At 41.9% G+C, this 12500-nt stretch overlaps 1 protein-coding gene across 2 annotated transcripts in view; it reads right to left on the bottom strand.

Annotated features, from left to right (window-relative positions):
- Positions 1-12500, bottom strand: part of eif2b3 (eukaryotic translation initiation factor 2B, subunit 3 gamma) — a 69746-nt gene that overhangs the window by 6615 nt on the left and 50631 nt on the right. For both annotated transcript variants that reach the window (XM_080439489.1, XM_080439490.1), the window contains exons 7-11: positions 10464-10585; positions 9061-9254; positions 7147-7209; positions 6248-6396; positions 1251-1354 (exon numbers count right to left, since the gene is read on the bottom strand). In XM_080439489.1, the coding sequence (XP_080295615.1) occupies positions 1251-1354; positions 6248-6396; positions 7147-7209; positions 9061-9254; positions 10464-10585 (632 nt within the window). The remainder of the gene's footprint in view (positions 1-1250; positions 1355-6247; positions 6397-7146; positions 7210-9060; positions 9255-10463; positions 10586-12500) is intronic.

The raw sequence follows: 12500 nt of genomic DNA, 5'->3' as shown, positions 1-12500 counted from the left end.
GTTCATGTGGTTTAAGTGTACAAATGTAACCAAATGGACGGGTCCATTTGGTTACATTTGTAGACTCTCTTGAGGTACAAATGGATGAATCATTTTACTGTGTACATATCACACTTCGCCTGTTGGTCCGTTAGGCCTCCTCTTAGTACAGGAATGCTTTCGATATTTCAGATCAAGTGGAGTTATGGATAACACAGAAAAGTCAGCTTGTTCCAAACGTAGTAAACAACATTTAATACTGTAAGTGAGAAAGATGGGATGTGGTAAGGTGACTTAATACTGTTGAGGTATTTGTTTTGTGGTCAGTCAGTTTATGTGGAAAAAAGAGCAAATGGGGTGTCAATGACATAACTGGCCTGATGCAGGAAGTCAGTCTACACTGACATAAAAAACACTGCAAAACATCATCTGCAAGAGCAAAGAAATTGAGTCATTAAGTTTATAGTTTTCTTTTCAGGGATATATTTTAATATTTGGGAATAAAAAAAGATTTTAGTTCAATATATCGGTCTAAAATCTGCTGACTGATGATGTAATGGTCGGCAGATATTATCGGTCGAATTTGGTCTATCACAGGTATCAGCATATGAAACCTTTTTTTTACAGACAAGAATGCAGAAAGGGACGCTTGGGGTAATAGTAATATATTGTTCCATTTGAGTGTGTTTTTAAATGTATTTATAGTTATTTATTGCGTATTTATTACGTTCCAGTGCACTGATGTCATTTTGGACAATAAGTAGGAGGCTTATTGTTGGTAGTACTGTGATGTGAGAACGAGGGTGTGACTAATCCCTTTTCAATAAGCTAGACCCCTGGGAGATGGACTGCTGGAGCACAACACCTACCATGGGCTCCCAGTACTTACTGTACTCATACGCTGAGTTAACACTGCCCGGGTTTCAAACCCAGAACCATGTGGTCCAAAGGCGAGTGCTCTACCGACTGAGCTACCCGGAACACAATAAACAATAAAGTTTATTGTTAAACTGTACAAACAATATTTCCTTGTGGTCAGGATATTGCTTATGAAATAAAACAAATTTGATTTTAATAATAAAAGAAGGCAAATTAGAGACAAGACAATTTAGCCAAATAAGAGTGATGACAGATTGGATCTCAATCTTTATATTCTATCCTGAGCAAAGGACACACACTGTGTGTGTGTGTGTGTGTGTGTGTGTTGTGTGTGTGTGTGTGTGTGTGTGTGTGTGTGTGTGTGTGTGTGTGTGTGTGTGTGTGTGTCTTACCCTCTGGCTCTATGCGTTGACCATTTCCCACCAGACAGTATTTAAGGTCTGCTCCTCTACCGATAACAGCGTTGCTACAGATCACACTGCCTTGGATATTACACCTGAAAATGCACACGCACGCACACACACGCACACGCACACACACACACACACACACACACACACACACACACACACACACACACACACACACTGGAATTACAGTTCTGTAATTGACGGTTGACCATGAAAAAACATATATTGATCATATTCACACAGTGGCCATTTTGCTCTTACATCATACTCTCACCCCCCCGGCGACTAGCGTGTGAGCTATTCTCAAGGAAAGAAAATTGGGGAGCGCTCGTTTTGGTTCACTCAAAGTCCTGCGTATGTTCCAAGGATTTATAACAAATGAATGACTTTTAAAAATCGCTTGACAACAAGGCAGGTGCACCGACACTGGCTGCTCATTGCAGGCACGCACTCGCCTTGCGGTTCGCACGGGCGAGCCTCAAGGCCTCACGCATCGACAAGCGTGCCGTCCAACTTGGCAAGCCGTGGTGGATGGAATACATGTATTAAAGCAAAATAAAATCTAACGACAGAAAATAGTTTTTTGTGTTTTTGCCTTGGGAATAACATGTACACCGCTGAGTATGACATAAGAACAAAATGTCCGCCGTGTGAATATGATCAATGTGCTGGGTTTCCTGGCTCTGGATTTCAAACCAATAAAAGTTGCCTGAAACTGAGCTTTCATGTTTATATGAACAAATTCCGTTTTTTTCTGTGTTCTCAAAACCCCTTTTCAGCTCAGGACTCAAACATTTAGAATAAAAAGTAATAAAAACATAAAACTAATCCTGTCATCTGGGGACTCGGAATGGTCGGAAGAAGCCTGTGGCTCTGTTCGCGTACCAGAGCTTGGAACCAGCTGGTGAAAGCTTGAACACGGCAGGAGTTAAATGTTTTGCTGTGGTGGCGTTGGCAGTGCTAAACATTATTTCCCCACTTTTTTTTTCCTGTTTGCGGTTCAATGATGCCTGCTGGAAGGTAAGAACATGTTTATGGTCCATATTCTGTCCATTCCCCCTTCAGCTAAGGCCTACACACACACACACACACACACACACACACACACACACACACACACACACACACACACACACACACACACACACACACACACACACACACACACAGTGGGTATGTTCTCTTTCAGTGACGCCCTGCTCAACACTCAACACAGTTATGCACATTCAGTCTTGGGAGTTGCCCAGCGCGACCGCAATCTTCCATGGTTGGCCACTAAGCAGCTACCCCCTGGAGCAGCTGTGGGAGTTGAGTGCCCTGCTCAAGGGCACATTATTGACCGCAGGGACGTTCATTCAGTTGCCATGACTCCAGAATTTTGTTTTAGCCCTCCCGGTCCGGGGGAATCAAACCGGCAACCTTCCAGTCACAATGCTGCGTTGCGCCACTGGCCCTCACACTACGGCTCTCAAATGAATGTAATGATACCTTATTAGCATACATATTAAAGAACTAAGACCCATGCTGTGTGTGAGTGAGTATGTGCATGTGTTAGAGGGCATTCACCTTGTGCCATGGTCCCACCTGGGCTGGCAGTGCCAAGCCGCCCCACATATACACACACACACACACACACACACACACACACACACACACACACACACACACACACACACACACACACACACACACACACACACACACACACACACACACACACACACACACACACACACACACACAAAAATTCTTGGAGAAGAGACACAGACGGTCCTGTGTGTGACAGCCAGGGAGAGCTGTGTGTGTGTATGCGTGTGTGTGTGTGTGTGTAGCTTGGGGAAGCCATGGGAGAACACGTATGTCTCGTCCAGGCAATGACGCACACATGCTTGGCCCTCCGCACCTCTCACACACACGTTTGAACTGGTCCATGCAATTCAGGTGGTTATGGTTGTTGGGAGAGAGCGAGAGCAGACTGTGTGTGTGTGTGTGTGTGTGTGTGTGTGTGTGTGTGTGTGTGTGTGTGTGTGGCGTGCATGTGTGCCTGACTGACTAGGTGGTAGTGGTGGTAGTTGGGAGATTACAAGTTGCAAGAGTTTTGTAACACAGAAAGAGAGAGAGAGAGAGAGAGAGAGAGAGAGAGAGAGAGAGAGACCACCAAAGAAGCCTCCAAGCTGAAACACCACTAATTACTAACACCAGGACTCCTCCTTGCTGTGACCACCCCCTCCCCTCACACACGCGTTCACACACACACACACACACACACACACACACACACACACACACACACACACACACACACACACACACACACACACACACACACACACACACACACACACACACACACCCCCCTCACCCCCCCCCCCCCCAACCCAACACCTCCTATGCCCCCCCCCCTCTCTCTTCCCTAAGTTGACCCCTACCACAGTTGCCCCCCATCCCATCCCAAACACGCAGCGCTTTGTCAACAAGGCTCTCGCCAGGTTCCAAACAAAAGAGTCCAGAAATGCGAGAGGCTTCTGCGACATGGCCGGGATCTGCTAATCCCCTCATTCTGCCTCTTTCTTGCTTTTCTTTCTTTTCTTGCTTTTCCTTCCTTTCTCCCTTCCTTCTTATGTCCTCAAAGAAAAGAAAAGAAAAGAAAGAATTGCTATTTCTTTTTTTTTACTTTTTTCTTACTGGCTAGCTTGCCCCCATACACCCCCCCCCCCCCCTCCCCTCCCGGCCTCTACCCCCCTTGTTCAAGACTCTTCCGTTGCCTTTATGTGCAACACAGATACAGGCATGACGAGGGTCCTCATCATCGTTGCTGTCTGGCAGAAACGATTATTACTTATTATTACTTCGTACAGCGTCACACAAAAGTAGCAAAAAATAGCAAAAGATTGCAGATCTACAAGCTCAAAGCGCATAGCAAAGATCTTCTGTTTTATTTATTTTTTTCAATCCTGAAAGTAACAGTTTTGGACATATGAGGTTTACTCCCAACAGCAACGTCATGCTGGTTGGATGGGGTCCCTGAGGGGCTTAACAGAGATGGACAGAGAGAGAGAGAGAGAGAGAGAGAGAGAGAGAGAGAGAGAGAGAGAGAGAGAGAGAGAGAGAGAGAACATGTTTATGAACCCTAGCGTCTCCATTCTGGAGCTTAACATCAGGCAAAATAGTGGTCTGTTTCCGGCGAAGATATTTGGTGTAGAGGGAAACAAAAGGAGGGGACGTAGTATAGACCCCTTGGGGAACTCCAATCAACTAAATATGAATGAAAGAGACAAAAGAAAAGGTTAGAAAGCGAGAGAAGGTGAATGTGTGTTATAGTCGAGCCTCTTATCAAGAACTTTATGACTTAAGGTAGATTCATACTCACCCAAAAGTGACTGAAAGGTTTCCAGTTTAAATTACAACGTTTTTTATGTGACAAAACTGGGAAACTGCTCACTACTGCTGTGTAAATCAATCCGAAAAATACCCACAATAAAGGGCATGGCAGACGTCTGAAAGAACAGGTTTCTTAGACATTACAGCCGAAACTTTCAAAAACAGCACCTCTAAAAAGGCACACTTCGTGTAAACTCCATGGTACGACACATACCACTATTTTTACCACTATTCGTCATACTACGGAGTATAGGGCTCAATTGGTTAAGGCATGATGCTAAAACACTGCGCATCGTGTTAATATGAGAATCATTTGAACTGCAGCGCTGGGCTTTGCAGTCAAATTAAATGAATGTGGGTTTGTTATGTGCATTGCTGTGTATTTGAGCAGATATGTGTGTGTTTGTTTGGAGCTAGTCTCTGGCTGGCCACACACCAATAGACACATTGTCAGCCCGGGGCGCTGAGTTTGACCCCTCACAACACAGAGAACAAGACCCAAGTAACCCCGCCACATACAAGACACACACATACACACACACACACACACACATACACGCGCACGCGTATGCACGCCCGTGCACACGCACACGCACTAATGCACACATGGACACACAGAAGCACATGTGGCAGCATGGGTTACTGCCTAAAGCTGGGCTCACACTACAGGAGTTAAAAATAAATAAATAAGAAATGATACATAACAAAAATAATGATAAATGGGTACTCTCTCCCGATTGGCTGAAATTGGCAAACCCTGTTTATTAAAGCGCTGGAGATACGGGGAGACCCCGGTAACAAACACTCATATAACAATGGATACTATCAGAATATAGAGCTTTAACCTTTTAACAAACAAGTTTTTGTTTTCATGATTGAGAGACAACATGATTGATAGTTAATGTTGAGAGAGAAGCTGGTAAACAGCTAAAAGACACGCACCTCTCAGACCTACTAGGCTGGGTGCTGGATTAAAAAAAGTTAAGCAGTATATACGAATGAAATAAAATCAGATTTTTTTATTCTTGTATACTGATAGTTTACCATTGTAATTTATGTGCAAGTAAATACGACTAGAGAGGTAGGGAAGGGTCCACAGAAAGTGCTTTTTGAGCTGCCATTTTTGAGCTGCATTTCTATGGTATACTAGGCTCCTCTTCCCAGTGCCACACTTCGCATTTGAGTGCTACCAGGGCGACCAGGGGTTTTAATGCAAAGCAACCTGGCCTCCTCAATTACAATATAGACTAGAGGAATGCCACTCATCAATGCCACTTTTTTCGACTGAGCAAAAAAGGTTTTGCTCAATAAAGTGATCCACTGTTCTACTGCTATGACACAATCGACACACATCTGTGCACACCCACTCACTACAGAAACATGCATCTTATAGCTGGCTTGGGATAGAATGCCATCGGTGTTTTTGGTCTGTTCCTCCCTACGCCACCCCCGCCTCTCTGCTTTCTGATGTGATATTTTCTTTTTGTCATAATAAGTGTTGTAGCTCTATATTCTGATAGTAAGCATTGCTATAGAGTGTTTGTTCAATAAAAGGCGTCTCCCTTTTATAACTAAGCAGCGTGCGCGGGCGTCCTCACCCCTCCTCGATGGTGACTCCGTGCATGATGATGGAGTTGGTGATTTTGACCCTCTCTTTCACGGTGGTGGAGTGTCCGATAGTGGACCTCTTTATGGAAGTCTTGTCTGCCACCTGACAGAACGCTCCAATGATGCTGTCTGAACCAACCTGGAGGGACACACAACATCATCATCATCATCATCATCGCCATAGGATATCATAAAGCAGTGGTTCTCAAACGTTTTCATGTCAAGGACCCCCAAAATGATATGTATTTGGCTGCGGACCCCCCACCTAAAAAATATTTTGTGGGATTTTTCAAAAATAGCAGATCTACAAGCTCATATCTATGAGCTTGTAGATCTGCTATATTTTATAAAATATGGTTAAAGTGGTTCAAATAATTGTGACGCTACATTTATATATGTACTGTATATATACACTGTCATACAGTAGTATGTACCAATATGGCAATTATGGTAACACTTTACAGTACTTAAAGGTCAGGTCTATAATGCATTCTAATCGCATTTATAAGGCTTCAGAACACTCGTTGTAAATGTTTATGATTGAGCATAACACCTCATAACAAGGTTTATGAAGTATTATAAGTGCTGGTCACATGGCATTACAAGCACATATATACTGTAAGCACATTATAACTACAAGTTGTCTTTGTTGCATAATTATACACAGTTATAACAAGTGTTATGAAACCTTATAAGCGCATTTGAAATTATTATTATGAATTATTACCTGACCTTTAACTAAAGGGCTATAGCCTTCAAAAACAATGGTACTGATATTTAAACTGTAAAGGCAACACGACCTCGACCCTCTGTTGAGAAGGCCTTGAAAGTGAGGCTTTTATTGTGTAGAGTGTTATTGTGTAGAGTCTAACCAAAATGTTGTTCTCACCAGACTCTTCTCAGAGAGGACAGCAGACGGATGGACTGCTGGGTCCTCAAACAGTTTAGGAGCCTGATGGAGGGGAGGAAAGGAGAGAAGAGAAGAGGAGGAATTAATATGCTTATGCATTAATACACAGTTAAATAAATCCTGTTCATTTACCCATTTGTAACTCTGGGAGTGTACACACCAACCAAAGGGACCTCGGTGTCTCCCCTATATGCATTGAAATATGAGTGCCTATGCTGAATTTGTAAGTAAATCATTATTATACACGACACAAGCTTTTAGGTGGGATATTTTCGTTGCGCGACAAAGTATGAATTGGGCTTTATTCTGAATTGCCTCTTGTGAAACGTCTCCCCCTAGTTGTGACACTTTTCTATGGGTCACAGGTTTCATTATAACCATCCGCTGGAATGTCGTTTTTTCAACACAGATTTAGTTGTTCATTGGCATGGTAATGTAGGATGCGTGCCTCATGGACACATCACATGGATAATTTAAAAAAAAACTGCGGGCCCCGCGAAATTCCGCACCGTCCCGCAATAAACCAGATATAGAGCACCTGGAGCATGTGTCGTCATGCTTTACTTTAACCAGATATGAATCTTATGGACATTCAGAGGAGAACGTAATTTCCCCTACTGCGTCGCGGAGTCTCTCTCTCTCGTGTTCGTTCTCACACTGCGCACTGTGCGCAGCTTGTCGTGGTGCCATATGTCCGTCTAGGGTGACCACCTCCAAACAGGACCATTCAGGGACAGATGAACCCGTTTCGCGGGACATCGCGGGACACATGCATGCGCGCGGTTCTGGGCGGATTGGGTTAGTTTTTTTTCTCCAGTTTTTGGTTTATTTATTTCGGTTTTAGGGTTAGGATTAGGGTTAGGTCAGAGTTATGTTATTCAATTCTTATTTTTGCCTGATTTGACCAATTTTTTTTTATCTTTGATTTTCGGGACATTGCTCTGCTTGTGCGGGACGCGGGACAGAGGGTCCAATTTCGGGACTGTCCGGCGAATTTCGGGACGGGTGGTCACCCTATGTCCGTCACACAAACTCTCTCTCTCTCTCTCTCTTCCTAACAAATAAACAGCCCCTCTCTCGCGCACGGACCGCTCACTATGGTTTTGGATCTCAAAGGAAATATTGCAGGCGTATACAGGACTGGACGGTAATATTGCGGTACTATGCGGGACTAAATGACACTAAATGTTTTGTTTGCGGGCAGGAGCGGCGGTCAGAAATTAAATCATTGCGGGCATGGGCGGGCGTGGTCAGAAAAGCGAGATTAAGAAAACAGTCCCGTGCAGGGCTCTAGCTTGGGGCTTCAGGCATAGAAGTACAAGGGGAAACACTGGACCCGTAACCAGTGGTGGAAAGTAACTAAGTACATTTACTCAAGTACTGTACTTAAGTACAATTTTTAGGTATTTTTTATTTACTGGAGTATTTCCAATTTTCAATACTTTTACTTCCACTCCACCACATCTCAAATATAGGCAAATATTGTACCACTCCACTGCAATTATTTGAAAACTTTAGTTACTAGTTACTTCGCAGGTATAAATTATAATTATTACATTATAAAACCCACATTAACCACTTTAGCCCTACTTTATACATCGGCTATTTGAAAATAGCAGATCTACAAGCTCATTGCGACGCGTTGTGAGCTTGTAGATCTGCTATTTTCAAAAAAGAAATGTACTTTTACTTTTGGTACTTTAAGTACATTTTTAGGCCAAGGACTTTTGTACTTTTACTAAAGTAAATGTTGAATTCCAGACTTTTACTCGTAACAGAGTATTTCTACATTGCAGTATTGATACTTTTACTTAAGTAAAAAATGTGAGTACTTTTTTCCACCACTGGACCCGTAACACACACACACATGATGTGACAGGGTGTTCTTCTCACCAGTCGGTTGGCCTCTATGTAGGCGGCCAGCGTGTTGACGCGGTAGCAGAGGCCCTGCTCCATGATGTGCACGTAGCAGCGCAGCCTGCCGCCGTGGTACGCCTCGCTCATGTCCCCGCGGTGGTCGTTCCAACACGAACGCTCCTGGGCCAGCTGCTGCCAGGGCTCATCCTCACACGACAAGATCTGGAACTCTGGGGGGGGAATAATAACACACACACACACACACACACGCACACACACACACAGTTGGACTTCAAACGGACACATATTGACAATTCAATGTGACGCCGCAATGTAATATGCCCTTGTGTTATATCGTTGTTGTCGGGCAGAAGCTCCATATTTTAACTTTTTGCGTTTTTTTCGTAAATTAACGCCCTACTCCATCTGCTACTTTTGCTATTTTTGAATTAAAATCCTGAAAATCCTGAAAAGTTACTTTAAAGCACAGCTCAAGACCTGTTTCTTCACTCTTGCTTTTAGTTGATTTTTTTCTAAATCTCTGTGTTGTTATTCATGTCTTCACTGTTTTGCTTGATTCACTGCCTTTTTGCCATTATTCTAATGTTTTAATGTTGTTTTTGCTTTGCTGTAAAGCACTTCTGCTTTATTTTATTATTTGCTCTGTAAAGCACTTTGAGTTGCATTCATGTCATGAAAGGTGCTATATAAATAAAGTTATTATTATTTTAAGAAAAATAAGACCCCAGAAAAAAGTTAAATCTCACTGTAGGCCTATATATGTAGTTTTTGTATATTATATTAACCACTTGAACCCCAGCATCCATATTCTGGGGGGAGCATTAGCCCCAAAAAGCAGTCCAAGTACAGAGACAACTCAGGTCCAGTTGACTAGGTCTAGAGGGTTTAAATGGTTAACATCCTGTATTATTATAGTATACACATATGAGCTGTTTGAACTTGTAAGATGTGTGTCATTGATCAGATTCCCAAAAATAAGGAACAAACGAGTGTCCCTTATCAGTTCAATAAGTGACACGCCTTATAGTTCCAAATGAACCCATTCAATCTCTGGAATGCATCTCTGTCATTTTAGATGTATTTTGCCTATTCAGCCTGTAGATCTGCCATTTTTTTGAAAAATCGTGGAAGATTTGTGCAAATCTTTATATATTTTCAAAGCGAACATTTGTAGCTAAAATGCTTCTGGGAGGGGGGGGGGGCCCTGGAACAAAATATTTTGAGATGGGGGTCCGCGGCTAAATACATATCTAAAAATGTTTTCTAAATCCTTTTTGAATAGACAAAGTATAAAACAATGGTTTAAGTGGTTACACAGATGCGTTCCTGGTTTTATTGGGTTAAGGACGATTCCTTATTTCAAGGGCAACCCTAGTTGTTGTGCGTGCGTGTGCGTGTGTGTGTGCGTGTGGTGTTACCATCTTTGTTCTTCTGGTTCTGCTCGGCGGTGTCATCTTTGGTAGTGTGGTCGTTGGCGCTTTTAGAGAACTGTTTCCTCACTAGATATGGAAGCAGCTCCCCACGGATGGAAGAAATGGACCTGAGAGAGAGAGAGAGAAAAAGAAAACATTGTAGGGCTGCAACTAGCCATTATCTTCTTGGTGCTTATTCTATCGATTACTTTTTAGATTCATTGAATAATCGAGGAGAATTCTTTTTTTTGGATAGTTTTATTTATTATATATCAACAAATCAGCGCAAAACTTTTTAAAAACATTTTTTTTTGTATAATCAGCTAAATAAATGGCCGTGGATCAACCCTATTATATCGTCTCTGTCGGGTGGAAACCTCATATGTCCAAAATGTATTTTCCGGATTCAAATGAAAAAGTAGCAAAAGTACTTTACTTTATTTGTTTATTTAGACAGGACAGAGCATATTAATGAACGTCACATGAACGTAAATACACCGGATTTAGCAAAGATGCTAATTTTCATCCGCAGTCCTCACAGAAAACATAAAAACATAAAAACAATAACATCAGAAAACAGACAAACGGTGAAATACAATTACATTACATTACATAGCCTAAAAAAAACCTAAAATATGATAGCAGATCTACAAGCTTGAAACGCGGCTTTTGATGCTTGTGTGTGACTCTGTAGTATGATCCAAATAGGGCATTCATTTACGAAAAAACACAAAAAGTTCAAATAATATGGGGATAAGAGGTTTCTGCCCGACAACAACGATACAGTAATACTTCATGGTACATCAGCTTTGCACAGAGATAGCAAAAACAGCAGAGCTACATCTCGCAATGCTTCGGACAAACTATTTTAAGACTAGACAAGTCTTTATTTCCTTCTTATATTCCAACAGTCCGTTTTAATGTAAAATCTGCTATTTGGTATTCAGTGAGATGTTTTCTAAATGATATAACCTACATTTTATCAACTGGGTGTGGGGGGCCGGTAAGGGTCCTGGATATTGGATAGGGGGCGCAGACCCAAGTAAGAACCCCGACACACGTGTGTGTAAGAACCACTGATGTTCATGTAACTGTGACTGTGACAGTCAGTGGTGGAAAAAGTACTCAAAATGTAAAAGTATCAATACTGTAGAAATACTCTGTTACAAGTAAAAGTCCGGAATTCAAAATTTACATGAGTAAAATTACAAAAGTATTGGTATAAAAATGTACTTAATGTGCAGTATGTCCTATTTCACAAGTTCGTCACGTGTAAAAAAAACTTTTGAAAATAGCAGATCTACAAGCTCACAATGCGTCGCTTGTGAGCTTGTAGGTCGGCTATTTTCAAATGGTCAAAGAATATATAGGGCTGAAGTGGTTAATGTATGTTTTGTAATAATAATTAAAATCTACAAATTAACTAGTAGAAGTAAAAGTATTGACAATTGGAAATACTCATGTAAATGTAAAATACCTCAAAATTGTACTTAAAGGACGACTTCACCCATTTTCAACCTATCTTCATATAATAGGTCCTCACTAATGCTCATGATATAATGGTAAAAATTTTTCCTACTCTGTCTGTGTCTCAGAGGAGGGCTGTAGACAGTTCAGAAACCCGTCTACCAGTGACATCATCGATGGGGAATCCAAGCTAATAGAAACTGCAGGCTTTGTATTCCTGGAAAGTTGCAATGCAATAATAGATCCCATTGTTCTCACGTTAATAAAAATCGGAATCAAAAAATTGTAATCTTTTTGGAGAAAAAAAATCCTGCCTAACGATGATGTCACTGGTAGACGGGTTTCTGGACTGTCCACAGCCCTCCGATGAGACACGGACCAAGTAGATTTTTTTTATTATCAATTTATCATGAGCATTAGTGTTTATCATGAAAGTAGGTTGAAAATGGGTGAAGTCGTCCTTTAAGTACAGTACTTGAGTACATGTACTTTACACCACTGCTGATGGTGTACAAATGGAACTAATCTGTACATTCTCAGAGTTACAGAGCCCCGCAAGGGTTCCATTTGGTTCCT

The sequence above is a fragment of the Gymnoscopelus braueri genome (assembly GCF_963280865.1).
Source record: "Gymnoscopelus braueri genome assembly, chromosome: 10".
NCBI lineage: Eukaryota > Metazoa > Chordata > Actinopteri > Myctophiformes > Myctophidae > Gymnoscopelus > Gymnoscopelus braueri.
Note: the sequence above shows the minus strand (reverse complement) of the source record. Positions and strands in the feature narration are given on the sequence as shown.